The 19,901-nt window shown below is 45.1% G+C and overlaps 1 protein-coding gene across 1 annotated transcript in view; it reads left to right on the top strand.

Moving 5' to 3' along the window:
- LOC120943343 (deoxyribonuclease-1-like) overlaps window positions 1-19,901 on the top strand; it is a 38,091-nt gene that overhangs the window by 4,554 nt on the left and 13,636 nt on the right. The window contains exons 2-3 of the mRNA XM_040356584.1: window positions 17,632-17,765; window positions 18,917-19,005. Coding sequence (XP_040212518.1) covers window positions 17,634-17,765; window positions 18,917-19,005 — 221 coding nt within the window. The 5' untranslated portion in view covers window positions 17,632-17,633. The remainder of the gene's footprint in view (window positions 1-17,631; window positions 17,766-18,916; window positions 19,006-19,901) is intronic.

Below are 19,901 nucleotides of genomic sequence, written 5' to 3'. Positions count from 1 at the left end.
AGGGTCTTTTCATACATGTTCAAGGGAAGCATTGAAGATAAAGCAAACCTTTAAATAACATGCTTGGGAATGCCTTATAGCTGTACAGAGTTTTAAGGAACAGTATGATTTTTACCAACAGTCACATCCATAGGCGTGCCCACGGGGTGTGCCAGGTGTGCCCAGGCACACCCTAATCATCCATGTGTGCTCTCACTGCTAGTTGTGATTGCTGCAATGTCTGTGTAGCTCATGTCACCACTGGTGTCGGGTCCGGGCAAGGAAAAACAGCTGTGTGCTGCGAGTGGGGACTAGGGAGTCGGGACCACAGCGAAGGAGTAATCCAGCCGCAGGGTCTTCTATAGTTCTGGCTGCAGGTCCCGCAGGCGACGGCGGAGTGATATACATCTGCACTCCGCCCCCCCGCCCCTGAGGCCTCTCCCTTCCTTGGAAGAAGCAGTGATGCCTCAGCCTGGATAGCGGCAGGCGGGTGGCTGCAAGATCAGTGAGGCGAGCAGTGAGACAGCACTGAGCAGAAGGGGGCCGCGTCGTTTTTAACATTGTTGTTTTTTACGTCGCGTAGCGCCTGGTTACTTCCAAGGTAACCGGTGCTATTGAAATTTATGGGGTAATCAGAGTGTTAGTGACTCTGATTCCAATTGCAACCATTTGATTAGGGCAGTGTTTCTCAACTCCAGTCCTCGAGGTGCACCAACAGGTCATGTTTTCAGGATTTCCCTCAGATGAAATGGCTGTGGTAATTACCAAGGCAGTGAAACTGATCAAATCACCTGTGCAAAATAATGGAAAGCCTGAAAACATGACCTGTTGGGGCGCCTTGAGGACTGGAGTTGAGAAACACTGGATTAGGGTCTCTGTTTCAGCTGGCTGTGCTGTGGGCTCATTCTGTCGTGCTGGGGTGTTTCCCACCCCGGTGCGGTAGGTGGCAGCAGTGGAGCTGAGGTATGGGTGTTCTCTCCCAGTGACCAATCAGGAGGTTTTGGGCCTCGCTGGGCATGCTGGGAAAGGGGAATTATGAAGCAGACGCCATTTTTGTGGTCTTCTTCCGGTTTGGCACCCACCTTTAGGGTGGCCACATCACGGCGCTTCAGCGTTATGGCCTACCTGGCCAGAGTGTTCGTACTATGCGGTGTTCTGTTACGACCCTGATTCTGAGAACACTCTGTCTCAAGTTTAGACTCCAGCTGTAGAGGCCTATCAGAATTAACCACCAGCTCACTCTCACTGAACTATAAGAGTATGGGGTCTATATCATCATATCCTCTGATTGGAGCAAAACATGTAGAAATAGTTTAATACTTGTTAAACTATATAGTAACCTTTGTCTAGAGCAATGACAAGGATAAGTCTTTAGTAAGTGCTTTCTGAATATATAGGTACTGAACTTGAGTCATGTAGGAAATTAGCACTCCTGATATAACATATAGAAGCAAAACCTCAATATATTTAGAGCAAGTATCTCAATAGTTAATATGTATTTCTGAAAGAGAGAGAAGAAGGTAGTCCAGACTATGGGCAACAACACTAACTATATGGCAAAATAGTCTTTAAACACAAGCAGTTAAAGAGGTAGTGTGGACCAGGTCAGTTTGCATAGTAGTAGATGGTAATCCCAATGTGCAATAATATGCTCTATATAATTATGCAGTTTAAGAAGTAGTGTGAACCAGGTCTGTTTGCACAGGAGTAGATGGTAATCCCTTTATGCAGTAATATGCTATATATCCTTATGCAGTTTAAGAAGTAGTGTGAACCAGGTCTGTTTGCACAGGAGTAGATGGTAATCCCTTTATGCATTAATATGCTATATATCCTTATGCAGTTTAAGAAGTAGTGTGGACCAGGTCTGTTTGCACAGGAGTAGATGGTAATCCCATTATGCAGTAATATACTCTATATACTTGCGGTTAGGAGGTAGTCCAGACTGGGAAAATAAGCACAGGTGTAACGCTGGTGGTCCTTCTATCTAGTATAGCAACTAAGATCAGGATCCAAGTATCCCAAAAGTGAAGTTCAAGGTTGGTGTGAGTTGGTGGAGGGTCTCCAGGTGGCGACAGGGTCCAACAGGAATATTCCAACAACCTGTCGCCAGTGCTGGAGGTTTAAATAGCCCGGTCTCCCATGCACGCCGAGCGCCGCACACTGGAACGCACTTCCGCGTTCCAGCGTGGAGCGCAGACGTCCGCGTACCGGAAGTGACGCGGATGTCTTTGTGAATGGAGCGCAGCTGTCATATTAGGTAAAGCTGCGCTCCTAGTACATAAATTAACGCTAATAGCGTTACATACTCCCCTCCTCAAGGGGGCCCATCCGGGGCGCCTAATAGGAGATGGTTTATCAGGATATTTGTGATGGAACTGCTTAATAAGTCTAGGGGCATGAATATCTGATGAGCATTCCCAGGAATCATCTGTGGGAGAATAGCCTTTCCAACGAATCAAGTATTGAATGGAAGAACCTCTCCTCCTAGAATCCAAAATTTTCTCTACTTGATATTCAGTCTCACCAAAAACTTGAACTGGTGGAGGAGGTTGTGGATCTCTGTTTGGAAAAGGGTTTGGTTTGAAAGGTTTAATTAATGAAACATGGAAGGATGGATGAATCTTCCAATCGGAGGGTAGAATTAATCTGACAGCATTATTGTTAATGATGTGGGAAATTGGAAAAGGTCCCGTGTACTGACGGCCAAGTTTCTTAGAAGGAATCTTGAGTCGTAAATTCCTAGTAGATAACCATACCAAATCTCCAATCTTATAAGATGGGGGTTTTGTTCTATGAGAATCGTAGTACTTCTTTTGTCTAATCTGCGCATCTTCAAGATTAGAACGGAGAGTATCTAGAGTATCCTTTATGGTTGATAAAAGATTCTGAACAGCAGGGACATTAGTTGAAGGAAAAGTAGACGGTAAATTATTAGGATGAAAACCATAATTTGCGTAAAAAGGTGAAAACTGGGAGGATGAACTGGAGGCGTTGTTGTAAGCAAATTCTGCATGTGGAAGTAAATGAAACCAGTCGTCTTGGAGGTGGGTGCAGTAACAGCGCAGATATTGTTCCAGTGTTTGATTTACCCGTTCTGTTTGCCCATTAGTTTGGGGGTGATAGGCGGTAGACATGCGATGATCTATTTGTAGCGTTTGACAGAGAGCTTTCCAGAATCTGGAAATGAATTGTGAGCCTCTATCTGAAATGATCTGAGATGGTAAGCCATGAAGTTTAAGAATATTGGATATGAAAGCCTTTGCCGTCTCTTGAGAGGTTGGTAACCTCTTCAAAGGTACAAAATGGGCCATCTTTGTTAAAACATCAACTGTGACCATGATGGTGTTTGTTCCATTTGACCTTGGGAGGTCAACTATGAAATCCATAGAAATAACGTCCCAAGGTCTATTTGGTACTGGGATAGAAGTTAATAGACCATAGGGAGGTTTTCTAGAATGTTTGTTGGTGGCACAGGTCTGACAAGAATTAACATAGTCCTGAACTGTCTTTGTGAGATTTGGCCACCAGTAATTTCTCTTGACTAGATGAAGGGTCTTAGTAATGCCAGGATGTCCTGCAAGTGGAGCATCATGAAGTTGTTTTAGTAACATAAGTTGCAATTTTGGTGGAACATATATCTTGTTGTTAAAAGTTAATAGTCCGTTAGACTCTTGTTGTAAACCCATAGGTAAATGAGATCTCTCTTTAGTGAGGGTTTGAATAAGCAATTTATTGAAGGTCATAGTAGTACCCAGAATCCTATTGGATGGAATAATTGAAAATGGTGGAATCTCCAATGTTTGTTCTTCATGCATACGAGACAAAGAGTCTGCTTTAGTATTTTGAGTGCCAGGAAGGTAGGAAATAACAAAATTGAATCTATCGAAAAATAGACTCCATCTGACTTGACGGGCAGAGAGAGTTTTGCAAGATTTTAAGTGTTGTAAATTTCGATGATCAGTGAGGATGGTGATAGTATGTGTTGAACCCTCCAGCAAATGTCTCCAGTTAGAGAGAGCATCTCTTATTGCTAGTAATTCTTTCTCGCCAATAGGATAATTTTTTTCCGCTGAGGAGAGTGTCCTGGAAAAAAAGGCAACTGGATGTAGTGGTTCCGATAATGTAGGTTGTTGGGAGAGTACAGCGCCAAGAGCAAAATGCGAAGCATCTACTTCTAATGTAAAATGGTATGATGGATTTGGCAATTGAAGAATAGGAGCAGAAGTGTAACTATTCTTGAGTGTGTCAAAAGATTTCTGTGCATCATCATTCCAAACAAAAGGTATCTTTGAACTGGTTAAGCTGGTTAATGGTCTCACAATAGCTGAAAAGTTCTTTATGAACTTTCTGTAGTAATTTGAAAAACCGAGAAATCTCTGAAGAGCTTTCCTAGTTTGTGGTGCAGGCCAGGACAGAATACAATCTACCTTAGATCGATCCATCTGAACTCCACTAGGAGTAATTTGGTAACCCAAGAAGGAAATAGTAGTTTGACTGAATACACACTTTTCAAGTTTTGCATACAAAGAGTGTGTCCTAAGCCTAGCCAGAACCCAGCGCACATGTTTGTGATGTTCATCCTGATTCTCAGAATAAATTAAGATGTCGTCCAAATAAATTACAACGCAAATATCAAGTAGATCATGAAAAATATCATTAATGAACCACTGAAAAGTTGCTGGAGCGTTACACAAACCAAAAGGCATCACACAATACTCAAAAAGGCCATATCGGGTTTTGAAGGCAGTTTTCCATTCGTCACCCGAACGGATTCTGATCAGATTATATGCACCTCTGAGGTCCAGTTTTGTATAGATCTTGGCGTTCTGTAGACGCTCAATGAGTTCCGGAATGAGTGGTAATGGGTATCTATTTTTTACAGTGATATTATTGAGGGAACGATAATCAATGATTGGTCGGAGTGAACCATCTTTATTCTTTACAAAAAAGAGAGCTGCACTTGCTGAAGAGGTGGAGTTCCTAATAAACCCCTTTTTTAGATTCTCATCGAGGTACTCTTTTAAATGTACAAGCTCTGGTTGAGAGAGGGGGTAGATTCGAGCAGTAGGAATAGGACTGTCGGGAATAAGGTCTATGGGACAGTCGTAAATTCTATGTGGAGGAAGTTTATCTGCATTAGTCTTACTGAATACATCAAGGAAATCATGTAAATATTCAGGTAGGTCATGTGGAATGGCGTCAGAGAAAGAGATGATGCATGGGGAATAACAGAACTGTTTACAATAATCAGACTGTAAAGAAATTGATTTGGTGGACCATAAGAAAATAGGCTGATGAAGAAGTAACCATGGGAGGCCTAGAACAATGGGAAAGACAGGTGAGGAAATAATATCAAATTTGAGGGTCTCAGAATGACCAGTGGCACATGTAACCTTTAGGGGAGATGTCTGAGATATAACAGGACCATGAGTTGAACTGGACCCATCAATAAAAGTGAGTGACACTGGATTTTGCTTAAACACACAGGGAATTTTATTTGATTCTACAATACTTGAATCTATAAAGTTGCCGCAGGCTCCGCTGTCGACCATTGCTTCAATGGAAATCTCTTCTTGATCCCACTGTAGAGTAAGAAGGATAAAGATATATCGATTAGACGTGGAAAGGGATGAGTCTAATTTATTAATGTGGGAAAATTTACCTTCAGAGTTTTTCTTAAGTAGAGGACAGGTAGACACAATGTGGTCTGGAGCTGAACAATAAAGACATAGATTATTGGCTCTACGGCGTTGCTTTTCTGCTGGAGTCAAAGGTCCTCTTATAGTTCCAAGTTCCATTGGAGACTCTTTTGAAGGCGATCTGAATCTCCTGAAGGAAGTGACTGGGTATGTATTTGCACGTTCTGCCTTTCTCTCACGCAGACGGCGATCGATAGTCACTGATAGGTGCATGAGGTCTTCTAGAGTATCAGGGAGCACGACGCGAGCAAGCTCATCCTTCATAGCCTCTGATAAACCCAAACGAAATTGATTTCTAAGAGCAATCTCTGACCATTGGGTCTCCCTGCTCCAGCATTTAAATTCTGAAATAAAGTCCTCCACAGGCCTCTTACCCTGTTTGAGGGTTCTGATTGAATTTTCAGCTGTTAGCTGTTTGTTAGGATCTTCATATAAGAGAGACATCTCATTAATGAAAGTATCAAAAGCTCCCAAAAGATCTCCATGTTCTTCTATGTATGTATCAGCCCACACTCTGGGTTCACCTCTGAGATAGGTAACTAAAGTGAGGATCTTTATTCTATCAGAGTAATAAGTGCGCGGACGTAATTCGTACATCAAACGACATGAACTAATAAATTGTTTATAATTCTTCCTTTCACCAGAAAAAAGTTCTGGTGGGCAGACCTTAGCTTCAGGTCTGTCTCTAGCTTGTGCATGATTGAGATTGCGTAAGGTATCATTCTGAACACGCAATTCATTCATGTTAGCAGTCAGGTTATCCACTCTTTGGGAGAGTGTAACTAAATGATTTGCAAGTTCAGCTGGATCCATCTTGAATGTTTCCCTTTTTTTTTTTTTTTTTTTTTTTTTTTTTTTTTTTTTTTTTCTTTTTAAAGAGGTTGGAATATTATGTTACGACCCTGATTCTGAGAACACTCTGTCTCAAGTTTAGACTCCAGCTGTAGAGGCCTATCAGAATTAACCACCAGCTCACTCTCACTGAACTATAAGAGTATGGGGTCTATATCATCATATCCTCTGATTGGAGCAAAACATGTAGAAATAGTTTAATACTTGTTAAACTATATAGTAACCTTTGTCTAGAGCAATGACAAGGATAAGTCTTTAGTAAGTGCTTTCTGAATATATAGGTACTGAACTTGAGTCATGTAGGAAATTAGCACTCCTGATATAACATATAGAAGCAAAACCTCAATATATTTAGAGCAAGTATCTCAATAGTTAATATGTATTTCTGAAAGAGAGAGAAGAAGGTAGTCCAGACTATGGGCAACAACACTAACTATATGGCAAAATAGTCTTTAAACACAAGCAGTTAAAGAGGTAGTGTGGACCAGGTCAGTTTGCATAGTAGTAGATGGTAATCCCAATGTGCAATAATATGCTCTATATAATTATGCAGTTTAAGAAGTAGTGTGAACCAGGTCTGTTTGCACAGGAGTAGATGGTAATCCCTTTATGCAGTAATATGCTATATATCCTTATGCAGTTTAAGAAGTAGTGTGAACCAGGTCTGTTTGCACAGGAGTAGATGGTAATCCCTTTATGCATTAATATGCTATATATCCTTATGCAGTTTAAGAAGTAGTGTGGACCAGGTCTGTTTGCACAGGAGTAGATGGTAATCCCATTATGCAGTAATATACTCTATATACTTGCGGTTAGGAGGTAGTCCAGACTGGGAAAATAAGCACAGGTGTAACGCTGGTGGTCCTTCTATCTAGTATAGCAACTAAGATCAGGATCCAAGTATCCCAAAAGTGAAGTTCAAGGTTGGTGTGAGTTGGTGGAGGGTCTCCAGGTGGCGACAGGGTCCAACAGGAATATTCCAACAACCTGTCGCCAGTGCTGGAGGTTTAAATAGCCCGGTCTCCCATGCACGCCGAGCGCCGCACACTGGAACGCACTTCCGCGTTCCAGCGTGGAGCGCAGACGTCCGCGTACCGGAAGTGACGCGGATGTCTTTGTGAATGGAGCGCAGCTGTCATATTAGGTAAAGCTGCGCTCCTAGTACATAAATTAACGCTAATAGCGTTACATGTTCCTGGTTTCGAGCCTATGTTGGTCCGGAGCATTTGAGCAGGACGGGGACCCAGTGGTCGACTGGGTTCCCACTTTGAAGATCCCAAGCGAGTTTAGCTGTTTGGTGGGGAGTCCATCTGAGGAGCGCCAATGAGAGGCTGGTGGTCCAACAGGATTCTGACAAACCACCAGGGATCGAGGTGACCGGACACTGAAGGATTGACTCCTCTTTCAGTCGGTACCTGTGGCGACGTTAAGAAAAGAAGATCCAGGCGTAACTTTACCTAGGAGGGTTATCTCCGCATTCTGACATTCATCTAAAAGGGCCTGTGGCAGAGGCTTTGTTCTAAAGAGATTCGAGCGGGGTTTTGGCTGCTAGGTCAGTGAGAGAGGCCCGTCCGGACACGCTAGGCCCACTCAGGCAGGAGTGGTGTAAGGAAAGTCGCTAAGCATAGAAACTGGTCTGTTCCAGATAGTACGCCTGAATCTGCTGTTCTCCTTTTCATCTCTATCCCTTCCATCACCTGTTTACTGTTTTTACCAGGCTGGGTAATAAAGTAGGGTGACCAGACATCCCCGGTTTCAGGGGACAGTCCCTGGATTGAGGACAGTGGGCCATATTCTGAGTAAGGATACGATGGAATATCTCAGGATACTCCATCGTATCTCTCTTTTTTGGCCCGTGTATCTATGCGACTGATTCTTAGAATCATTTTCGCATAGATACACTTAAGATCCGCCATGTGTAAGTCACTTACACTGTCGGATCTTAAATGTAATTACTCCGCCCGCCGCTAGATGGCGTTTACGTTCAGGTCTCATTTGTTTATGCAAATGAGCCCGATACGCCGATTCCTGAACGAATTCGCGTTGCGTAACCGTCGCTAACGTCGTTTGCGTAAGCGTAAACGTACCCCTGCTATATGAGGGGTAAGTTTACGCAAGTCCCACGTAGGCCATGTTAAGTATGGCGTCGGGTCCGCGTCGTGTTTTTCCATCGGCTACTTCGTTTCCCTAAGTCGTTCTTGAATACGACTTTACGTCAATGACGCACACGTCGGCGTCATTGACGTTTTACGCCGAAAACTGGAGCATGCGCACTGGGCTATTTTAAGCCCGGCGCATGCGCAGTTCGTTAGAATCGGGTGCGCGCTTAATTTAAATAGAAGCCGCCCCCTTGAAGATACGCGTGGCTACGCCGGGCCATTTACACTCCGCCGCCCCAAACTACGGAGCAAGTATTTAGGGAATACAGCACTTGCTCCTGTAGGTTGGGGCGGCGGAGTGTAAATGGCTTACGCACCGCCCGCGGGAAATCTAGGAGAATATGGCCCAGTGTCCCTAGACCAAGTCTGTCCCCAGTTTTGTCCCCGGATTGGATTTGAACAGGGGGCAGGGGCAATTTCACAGACAGTCAGTGCAGAATTAAAAAAAAAAAATCGGAATTACACCCCCCACTCCGCCGCACCTACTAGCTTAGGGGGTGTATTTTTTTCCATTATCTGTGCCCCTTTCTGATGATCATGTACTGGTCGGAGCGGAGGGAATATTTCTTCAGTTTCGGGTGCATGCCCATTCATCTCCGCTCGCATGTTCTTCTGCCTTGGCTCACGTTCCGGCCAGCAGCCTGCCTGTTTATCTCCTTGCCTTCCCTGGCGAAGTGATCTTCCTCCGCTCCCCACCCAGTAGTAGCCGGGGCCCGGAGAGTGAGACTTGACAGGCAGGGCGGTGTGAGGGGGCGTCCCAAAGGGCGGCGTCATCTGCATGGAACTTCGTGTTTATAGTGCCGTCGTACGTGTTGTACGTCACCGCGCTTTGCTAGAGCATTTTTTTGTTTACTATCGTGTGTAGGCAAGGCCGTTTTCATGATCGGTCTGTTTTTTCTAGACCCTTAAAAACGTAATTTTTTACAACCCCGAAAAACGGTCGTGTGTACGCGGCATAAGAAATCCTCACTTCCTGTTCTTCTGTCTGTAACTCCACACAGTAATGCAAGGCTTTCTCCCTGGTGTGGAGTGTCGTGCTCGCCCCCTCCCTTGGACTACAGGTGAGTCAGGACGCTCTCTACGTTGCAGATAGAGAAAGGAGCTGTGTGTTAGGCCCCGTACAGACGACCAAACATGTCTGCTGAAACTGGTCTGCGGGCCAGTTTCAGCAGACATGTTCGGTCGTGTGTAGGCACGAGCGGGCAGGATTCCAGCAAACATTTGCCCGCCGGGCCTTTTCCCAGCGGACAAATATTCCTGGACTTGTTTTAAAACAGTCCGCTGGAATCCTGCCCGCTCGGACATGTTCGGTCGTCTGTACAGACCTACCGTACATGTCCGAGCGCCCGCCATCCCTCGCATGCGTCGAATGACTTCGACGCATGCGTGGAAGCATTTAACTGGCAGGCCCGCCCACGTCGCCGCGTCATTGTCGCGGCGACACCGCGTCATTGTCGCGGCGACACCGCGTCATCGACGCGGAGACACCGCGGACACGCCCCGCGTATTGTTTACGCGCGGCTTTCTGTACGATGGTTAGTACAGCCATCGTACAGAAAGCCCCGGGCAGACATGTACGGTGAAAACGGTCCGGCGGACCGGTTTCATCGTACATGTTTGCTGGTGTGTACACGGCCTCAGTGGGCGTCCTGACTCTCCTGTAGTCCAAGGGAGGGGGCGAGCATGACACTCCACACCAGGGAGAAAGCCTTGTATTACTGTGTGGAGTTACAGAGAGAAGAACAGGAAGTGAAGATTTCTCAGAAGAAATAAGGACATTTAAAAGCAAAATGGAAGGATGAGGTAAGTGAAGGAGGACTGCACTAAGGGAAAGTAAGCTATTTAGGGGGGAAACATTGTACCTTTACAACCCCTTTAAGTAGCGCTTACAGGTCTTTTCCCTTCCCCAGCCCATGACTGGACCTTGAAAGGAAAGCAGCAATAATCATTAGCTCATCTCTTTGTCACTCTGCTCTTTCCTTATATCAGCATACCCTATGCACTGCAGCACAACTGTGCTTCTCCCACTTCCCCTGAGCTCTACTATACACAGATTATAAACGGCTGCTAAAAAGTCAAATATGGGTACTAACATAGCTTGCATAAAAAATACACCTAATAATGTATTAAAGAATACAGAGCTGCCCTAATGTCTTTTAGCATTTCATTGAATGTCCTTGTGTTTTTCCTTAACTAAAAATGTAGGAGGGGGAAAAAAAATAAAAATCAGTTCACCATATCCTCCCTTAAAGCCCAATTCCACTCAAAATAGTTTGGAGTGATCTGGGTAAAGTATATCGTTTTGTCAAGTTTTATTGTTCTCCATGACCCCATTAAAGTGATTTTAAGTCACCATCGGTCCCGGTGTCAGTATGTCAAGAAATGAAGAGAGTAGTTGTCATAGGACAAAACAGAGAGTAATAATAACCTGATAGAAGATCTAATTTTTCTCCATACTGAAAAATGGTTTTTGTTGCAGTCTGTGGGCTAGATTCAGATTGTGTATCTATGTGCCGGCGTAACGTATCTCAGATACGTTACACCGCCGTAAATTAGGGCGCAAGTTCCGTATTCAGAAAGAACTTGCGCCCTTAGTTGCGGCGGCGTAACGTATTTGGTCCGGCGTAAGCCCGCCTAATTCAAATGGGGATGATGTGGGCGTGTTTTATGTATATTAACTGTGACCCCGCGTATTTGACGTTTTTTACGAACGGCGCATGCTCGAAATTACGCCGCAAATCGTCAATGCTTTAGATGTGAACGTAACTTACGTACAGCCCTATTCGCGAACGACTTACGCAAACGACGTAACATTTTCAAAACTCGACGTGGGAACGACGTCCATACTTAACATTAGATACGCCTCATATAGCAGGGGTAACTTTACGCCGGAAAAAGCCTAACGTAAACGACGTAAAAAAATGCGCTGGGCGGACGCACTTTTCTGAATCGGCGTAAATACCTAATTAGCATATTCCTTGCGTAAATATTCAGAAGCGCCACCTAGCGGCCAGCCTAAATATGCAGCCTAAGATACGACGGTGTAAGACACTTACACCGGTCGGATCTTAGGGAAATCTATGCGTAACTGATTCTATGAATCAGGCGCAAAGATACGACAGCCCGCACTCAGAGATACGACGGTGTATCAGGAGATACGCCGTTGTATCTCCTTTCTGAATCCGGGCCAGTGTCTCTCCACTATAGAGATTTCCCATCACAGTGTGTCCTGAGTGGAGGTAAAGTGGAATCTTCCTATGGCAACACACATAGCAATAAAAACCTGACAGGGGCTGTATTCCTTCCCCACTCTATCCAAAGCTAAAAGTAGCTAAAAGTATTAGGGATGTAACCTACTTAAAAAAAATAATAATAATAATTTCAAGGCTGAATTTTTTTAAATTCTTTGGTATCCTGAAACAGTTATCTGTAATTAGCTCTCACGTTTCTTAAATAAAAATGTGACCATAGTATTTATCTAACATTCATACCATGTTAATTACTTATATTAATTGAGGCCGTGTGCCATATGATATTTACATAAGCCATGGTATGCTAACATTCCATGCAGTGAATCCGCACACATTCCATGCTGTGTATCCGCTGGTTGGGTTTATATTAGACACATAGGAGTGCACAGCCTATTGCATTACTGTGTGCAGCTCAAACCAAAGCTCAAACACACGTGCGTCTATGTGTGTATATATTATATATATATATATATATATATATATATATATATATATATACTAGGGTTGTCCCGATACCACTTTTTTAGGACTGAGTACAAGTACCGATACTTTTTTTCAAGTAGTCGCCGATACCGAATACCGATACTTTTTTTTAATGTGTCCCCAAATGCAGCCATGTCTCCCCACAAATGCAGCCATGTCCCCCCACAGATGCAGCCATGTCCCCCTCATATCCAGCCATGTCCCCCCCATATATGCAGCCATGTCCCCCCCATATCCAGCCATGTCCCCCCATTATCCAGCCATCTGTCTCCCCCCCATCCAGCCATCTGTCTCCCCCCATCCAGCCATGTGTCTCCCCCCATCCAGACATGTGTCTCCCCCCATCCAGCCATGTGTCTCCCCCCCATCCAGCCTTGTGTCTCCCCCCCATCCAGCCTTGTGTCTCCCCCCCATCCAGCCTTGTGTCTCCCCCCCATCCAGCCATCTGTCTCCCCCACTCCAGCCATGTGTCTCCCCCCCATCCAGCCTTGTGTCTCCCCCCCATCCAGCCATCTGTCTCCCCCCCATCCAGCCATCTGTCTCCCCCCCATCCAGCCATCTGTCTCCCCCCCATCCAGCCATCTGTCTCCCCCCCATCCAGCCATCTGTCTCCCCCCATCCAGCCATGTGTCTCCCCCCCATCCAGCCATGTGTCTCCCCCCCATCCAGCCTTGTGTCTCCCCCCCATCCAGCCATGTGTCTCCCCCCCCATCCAGCCATGTGTCTCCCCCCCATCCAGCCATGTGTCTCCCCCCCCCATCCAGCCATCTGTCTCCCCCCCATCCAGCCATCTGTCTCCCCCCCATCCAGCCATCGGCGGTCGGCGGCGGCGGCGACGGCGGCGGCGGCGGCGGGGGGGTTAAGTATTCTATTTGTGTATCGGGGCAGGGTATCGGCGTCTGAGTACCGCCGAAAAAACTCGGAATCGGTCCCGATACCGATACTAGTATCGGTATCGGGACAACCCTAATATATACATATATATATATATATATAAAATATATATATATATATATATATATAATATATTTTATATAAATATATATATATATTGATGTAAACAGACTTGTAATAAACGGTCCGTTCGTCCGCCCGTGTGAAAGGGCCTTTACACTCAGCTTCTTTAGCAAGGCAGTGGTCATCTTGGAGGTGTGTTTGGGGTCATTATCATGTTGGAATACTGCCCTGTGGCCCAGTCTCTGAAGGGAGGGGATCATGCTCTGCTTCAGTATGTCACAGTACATGTTGGCATTCACGGTTCCCTCAATGAACTGTAGCTCCCCAGTGTCGGCACCACTCATGCAGCCCCAGACCATGAGACTCCCACCACCATGCTTGGCTGTAGGCAAGACACATTTGTCTTTGTACTCCTCACGTGATTGCTGAGACACTTGCTTGACACCCTCTGAACCAAATAAGTTTATCTTGGTCTCATCAGACCACAGGACATGGTTCCAATAGTCCATGTCCTTAGTCTGCTTGTCTTTATCAAACTGTTTGCGGGCTTTCTTGTGCATCATCTTTAGAAGAGGCTTTCTTCTTAGATGACCATTTTGATGCAGTGTACGGCGTATGGTCTGAGCACTGACAGGCTGACCCCTTCAACCTCTGCAGCAATGCTGGCAGCACTCATACGTCTATTTCCCAAAGACATCCTCTGGATATGACGCTGAGCACGTGCACTCAACTTCTTTGGTCGACCATGACGAGGACTGTTCTGAGTGGAACCCGTCCTGTTAAACCGCTGTATGGTTTTGGCCACTGTGCTGCAGCTCAGTTTCAGGGTCTTGGCAATCTTCTTATAGCCTAGGGCCTAGGCCATCTTTATGTAGAGCAACAATTCTTTTTTTCAGATCCTCAGAGAGTTATTTGCCATGAGGTGCCATGTTGAACTTCCAGTGACCAGTATGAGAGAGTGAGAGCGATAACACCAAATTTAACACACCTGCTCCCCATTCGCACCTTTTTTGGTCCATCATGTGCCTGGCTGCCTGCCCTGCTCAGTGCTGTCTCACTTCTCGCCTCACTGATCTTGCAGCCACCCGCCTGCCGCTATCCAGGCTGAGGCTCCGCTGCTTCTTCCAAGGGAGAGAGAGGCCGGAGGGGAGGAGGGGGCGGAGTGCAGATGATTATCACACCGCCGCCTGCGGGACCTGCAGCCGGAACTATAAAAGACCATCGGCAAACGCGACTGTATTACTCCACAAGTGTGGTCCCGACTCCCTAGTCCCTGCTTAATCACCTCCCACTCGCAGACCACAGCTGTTTTTGCTTGCCTGGACCCGACACCAGTGGTGACATGAGCTACACAGACATGTTGCTGCAGTCACAACTAGGGATGATTAGGGTGTGTCTGGGCACACCCGGCACGCCTATAATTAGACATGTGTATTATAACTACAGACTCTAGAAATTATGTAAATTTCATTGAGTGTAATGAGGAAGTTGTTTAATTTGTATTCTAATTCTTTAATCAGCTTTTTTGGCCCTTTAACTTTGACTAATGTAGAACAATCTTATAATAATGTTTTGCCAAATGCTTTTTCTGCCTGGATACATACTGTAGCTCAAAAATAGCAGTGTTTAACTTTTTTACGCTGTATCCAGGCGCCCCTGTTGTGCCAAACTACTCATTCTACAATTTTTTTTAAATATTAATATCAGGAATATTCAGAGAAACCAAATTAGAGAGCGACACAGAATAGGCTTTTCCTCACTAATAAAAGCAACAGCATGGTCCGGGAGTACTAGTCCTTCCACTGACGCCAGTGATGGGGCACTATTCCTCCCACTTACACCAACAATGGTGCTCTATTCCTCCCACTGACACCAATGATGGGGGCCCTAGTCCTCCCACTGACACCAATGATGGGGAACTATTCTTCCCACTGACACCAATAATAAGGCTCTATTCCTCCAATTGATATCAATGATGGGGGCCCTAGTCCTCCCACTGACACCAATGATGGGTGGAGTAATAGGGGTAGATTCAGATACAATGGAGTATCTTTGTGCGGGGCGTAACGTATCTCAGATACGTTACACCGCCGTAAATTAGGGCGCAAGTTCCGTATTCAGAAAGAACTTGCTCCCTACGTTACGGCGGCGTAACGTATATGGTCCGGCGTAAGCCCGCCTAATTCAAATGTGGATGATGTGGGCGTGTTTTATTTAAATGTAGTGTGACCCCACGTATTTGACGTTTTTTACGAACGGCGCATGCTCCGTTCGTGAAAGAATCCCAGTGGGCATGCTCGAAATTACACCGCAAATCGTCATTGCTTTCGACATGAACGTAAATTACGTCCAGCCCTACTCGCGAACGACTTACGCAAACAACGTAAAATTTTAAACATTCGACGCGGGAACGACGTCCATACTTAACATATCATCAACAATAAACAAAAACCCCCCAGGAATGCCCAGGTAGTAATGCACTCACATGAACAATATAACATCCCCTGATGAAGTCACATGTTGACGATACGCGTCGGGATTGGAGGGCTTGACACACTCCAGCATCCGACCACTGGATATACGAGTTCGCCACTCGTCGGATTGATGCAGCAATTTCGATTTTAAATGTGAGTTTTTAAGTGCTTTTAAAATAAACTTTTCACGTCTGACTGGGCTACGCTGTGGTTGTTTATTCCACTTCCCCCCATGTATGACTGCCACATCCGAGTGTCCGGACTGAGCCACAGATAGAGGGGAAGTGTTGGAGGCACAGATTTATTGCGAGTCCGCACTCGTGGAGGAAGGTCTTTTATGTTATATTGTTCATGTGAGTGCATTACTACCTGGGCATTCCTGGGGGGTTTTTGTTTATTGTTGATGATATCACACGATCAGGCTTGTCCTTCTCTCTTACCCCACATACACCACCGAGATCCTCATACATAACAAGAGTCGACTCGTGAACCATTGGGGACACGGGACTCCTAACCCTGGAGAATCAGTAAGGGAGAGGAAGGAGGGACTGACGAGCTCGGCGTTCGTGGATAAGAGCCCCAGTTTTTTCACCCACATGTGAGTGCATCTCCACTGGTTTAAATCAGAAGACATTGCTATCCCTCCCTGTGACGTTATCACACCATTTGGTTTCTACCCTTTTTACTTTTTCATGTAATACACTTTATGGAGACCCGTATGTGATATTCAACAACGGACCACACCCATCAGGATCAGGCTGATTTAATCCAGCTTGCCAGATTAGAGGTGAGCTGCTGGGATCACTAGAGGTGCATATATGAGATCTTGGTTACGGCTCACTCTCTATCTTTCACCCTTTTTGGATACAAGGCCTCCTTCTTCTGAAATACTTTGACCCTTATTCTTATATTTATTTTTATTTCTATTTTTATTTTTATTTTTTTTATTGTTGTGTTTTTCAACATTTTTCACTTCACAACGTTATTGATTGGATAAAGTATTGATGAACTGCACCCCTACATGGTTGGATTTTGTTGTACCTGGACCTCTTCAGCACTGTGCCCTCGATTAATGACTATTCAACAATATTGTTTACTGGTATATTAGTGTCACTCCCCCTTTTTTGGACTTTCCCCACCCATTTTTTGTACTTGTATATGTATGTGGTTATATGCACACACACATTAATTTGTATAACACTTGACAGCGCAAATATTTCACTTGTTACAATTATCACTTTTTGTCTATCGAGGTAGACCTCTTTTTTATTTGCAGCAGTATCCCCACTTTTCACTTGTCCCCTCACTCTAGACAGCGCAGGAGTTCACTTCACTCATACTTAACATAGGATACGCCTCATATAGCAGGGGTAACTATACGCCGGAAAAAGCCTAACGTAAACAACGTAAAAAAATGCGCCGGGCAAACGTATGTTTCTGAATCGGCGTATCTACCTAATTTGCATATTCGACGCGTAAATATACGGAAGCTCCACCTAGCGGCAAGCCTAAAATTGCAAATAAGATTCGACGACGTAAGAGACTTACGCCAGTCGGATCTTAGTCAAATCTATGCGTAACTGATTCTATGAATCAGGCGCATAGATACGACGCCGCACACTCAGAGATACGACGGCGTATCTGGAGATACGCCGTCGTATCTCCTACATGAATCTATCCCTTAATATATATTTTTTCAAATACAATAAAAACATTCTGAATTATGTGTGTGTTTTTTCCTGTGTGTTATATGCCTGTTTTGATCCCATTGCAGACATGATTCGTATAATTATTGGACTAACGCTTGCCCTGAGTTCTGTTTCGGCTTTGAAGATCGGAGCATTTAACATCCAGGCTTTTGGGGACTCTAAGATGTCAAATCCTGAAGTGACATCAATCATTATGAAGGTGAGGATTCATTTCACTTTAAAATAAAGTGAATGTAAAGCCATAGCATGTTGTTTTTTGTTTTGAATAGAACAGGGAAGGGTTAGAGCGCCTGCCAGGTTATATTTTACACTTTGGGTGTAGCACTGGAGAAATTTCCATTCACTTCCCCTCTTGGACAGGTGTCCCCATTGGACAATTTCCCCTCACCTTGAACTGAAGGCAAGTCTTAGGCCGTGTACACACCAGCAAACATGTACGATGAAACCGGTCCGCCGGACCGTTTTCACCGTACATGTCTGCACGGGGCTTTCTGTATGATGGCTGTACTAACCATCGTACAGAAATCCGCGCGTAAACAATACGCGGGGCGTGTCCGCGGTGTCGACGCGGCGACGTGGGCGGGCCTGCCAGTTAAATGCTTCCACGCATGCGTCAAAGTCATTCGACGCATGCGAGGGATGGCGGGCGCTCGGACATGTACGGTAGGTCTGTACAGACGACTGAACTTTGTCCGCTGGGAAAAGGCCCGGCAGGCAAATGTTTGCTGGAATCCTGCACGCTCGGGCCTACACACGACCGAACATGTCTGCTGAAACTGGCCCGCAGACCAGTTTCAGCAGACATGTTTGGTCGTCTGTACGGGGCCTCACAAACATGTCAGAGTGTATACAATTATGACTTTACCTTGCATGGGGAAAAAACACCAAAAACTTACAGCAGTATAGATTTAATACCTGCTTTAAAGATATATTAAATCCCCAAACAAAAATGTAATATATTGCAGCCTACCAATTCTTAAACTTGATAGCTGCAGTTGTTTTCTCTCTTTTAGACTTTGTTTTTCTTTATTTTTACCTGGTGATCCAACAAGTAACACACTTCCTGTCTTGGGGTGTCTCCACTCTATGAAGGAGTAATGGAGACACCCTTGAAGCGCAGCATTGTCCATCTAGGGAGAGGGTAGAGGTCTTCACGATTAAGCCCACAGGGGTGAAATGCGTTGCAGTGGAACAGGGTGGTATGACAGATAGAAGTCAATGACTGAGAGAGAGAGTATAACGTGATTTTAAAGTGGAGATCCCATGAAATTTTTTTTATTAAAAGCCAGCAGCTACAAATACAGCAGCTATTGACTTGATTGTCTTGATTGTTCCTTCTTGCATTCACAGATATTGCCTCGCTATGATATTGTGCTGATACAGGAGGTCAGGGACACTGATCTCAGTGCTGTTGAAACAATGATGAGTGAATTGAACAGGTAAGAATGTACTTGTCACCATTAAGCTCTTCTTTTGACACCACTACATTTTCCATTCTACATAAAGCTTCTTCTAAAATTACAAAATTGTACTACCAGGACAGACATCATGCTAGCTAAGTGTACCTCCCTTCCAATTAGTGTTGACTCTTTTACCTTGGGAACAGCCATGCATTTAGCAGGGCATTAATCCAAAATGCCAGCCACAACACCCACACAAGAAGCCTATTTAAGGGTCCGTACAGCACCTGGGGAGCAACAGGTGGTAGGCTACAAGTTTAATGCAGCTAGGTAAGGGGAGGTGCTTGGTCCTACGAGGTGAGGAAGAAAAGCAAGAAATGCCGGCCTGGGAGAGTCAAATTTATGAGTTAGGTTTCTGCAGGTGGGGTACACACTACTAGTACTCACTACTAGCAGGCTGAATGGAAAAAAAAACTGACAGTTCGGGAGGCACTCACTGTACTAACTATCCAATGTTAGTACAGCGGTCTCCCCTGCTGTGCTATTGTGTTCTGACAGGGGGGCGGGGAGGGCGCTGGTGGGGAGCAGACAGGCAGAATTTTTTTTTGGTCATGGCCTTTCAACAGAAGCCCGCTTCTGTTGGACAGGCTGCAGCACACATGGGCCGAATGTCGACCGGTTTCTATTGAACCAGCCCCAATGCCACCCGACATTCAGTCCCTGTGTACTAGGCTTTAATGTTTGAATGGTTTGCTCTAAATATAAGATAATCATGATTATGTGGTTGTAAAGCCACTTTGTCATTGTGACGGTATTGGTATGATATCCCCGTCAACGTTCCCTTCTTCCCATAACGAAAATCACACCAATATTCCACGAGGAGGGATATCCCTGGAATCGCCCAGAAAGCCACACATGCCAAGCTTACTGCTAGA

This window comes from Rana temporaria, chromosome 6 (assembly GCF_905171775.1).
Source record: "Rana temporaria chromosome 6, aRanTem1.1, whole genome shotgun sequence".
Lineage (NCBI taxonomy): Eukaryota > Metazoa > Chordata > Amphibia > Anura > Ranidae > Rana > Rana temporaria.
The sequence above is the reverse complement of the archived record's forward strand: the minus strand, read 5'-3'. Positions and strand labels throughout refer to the sequence as shown.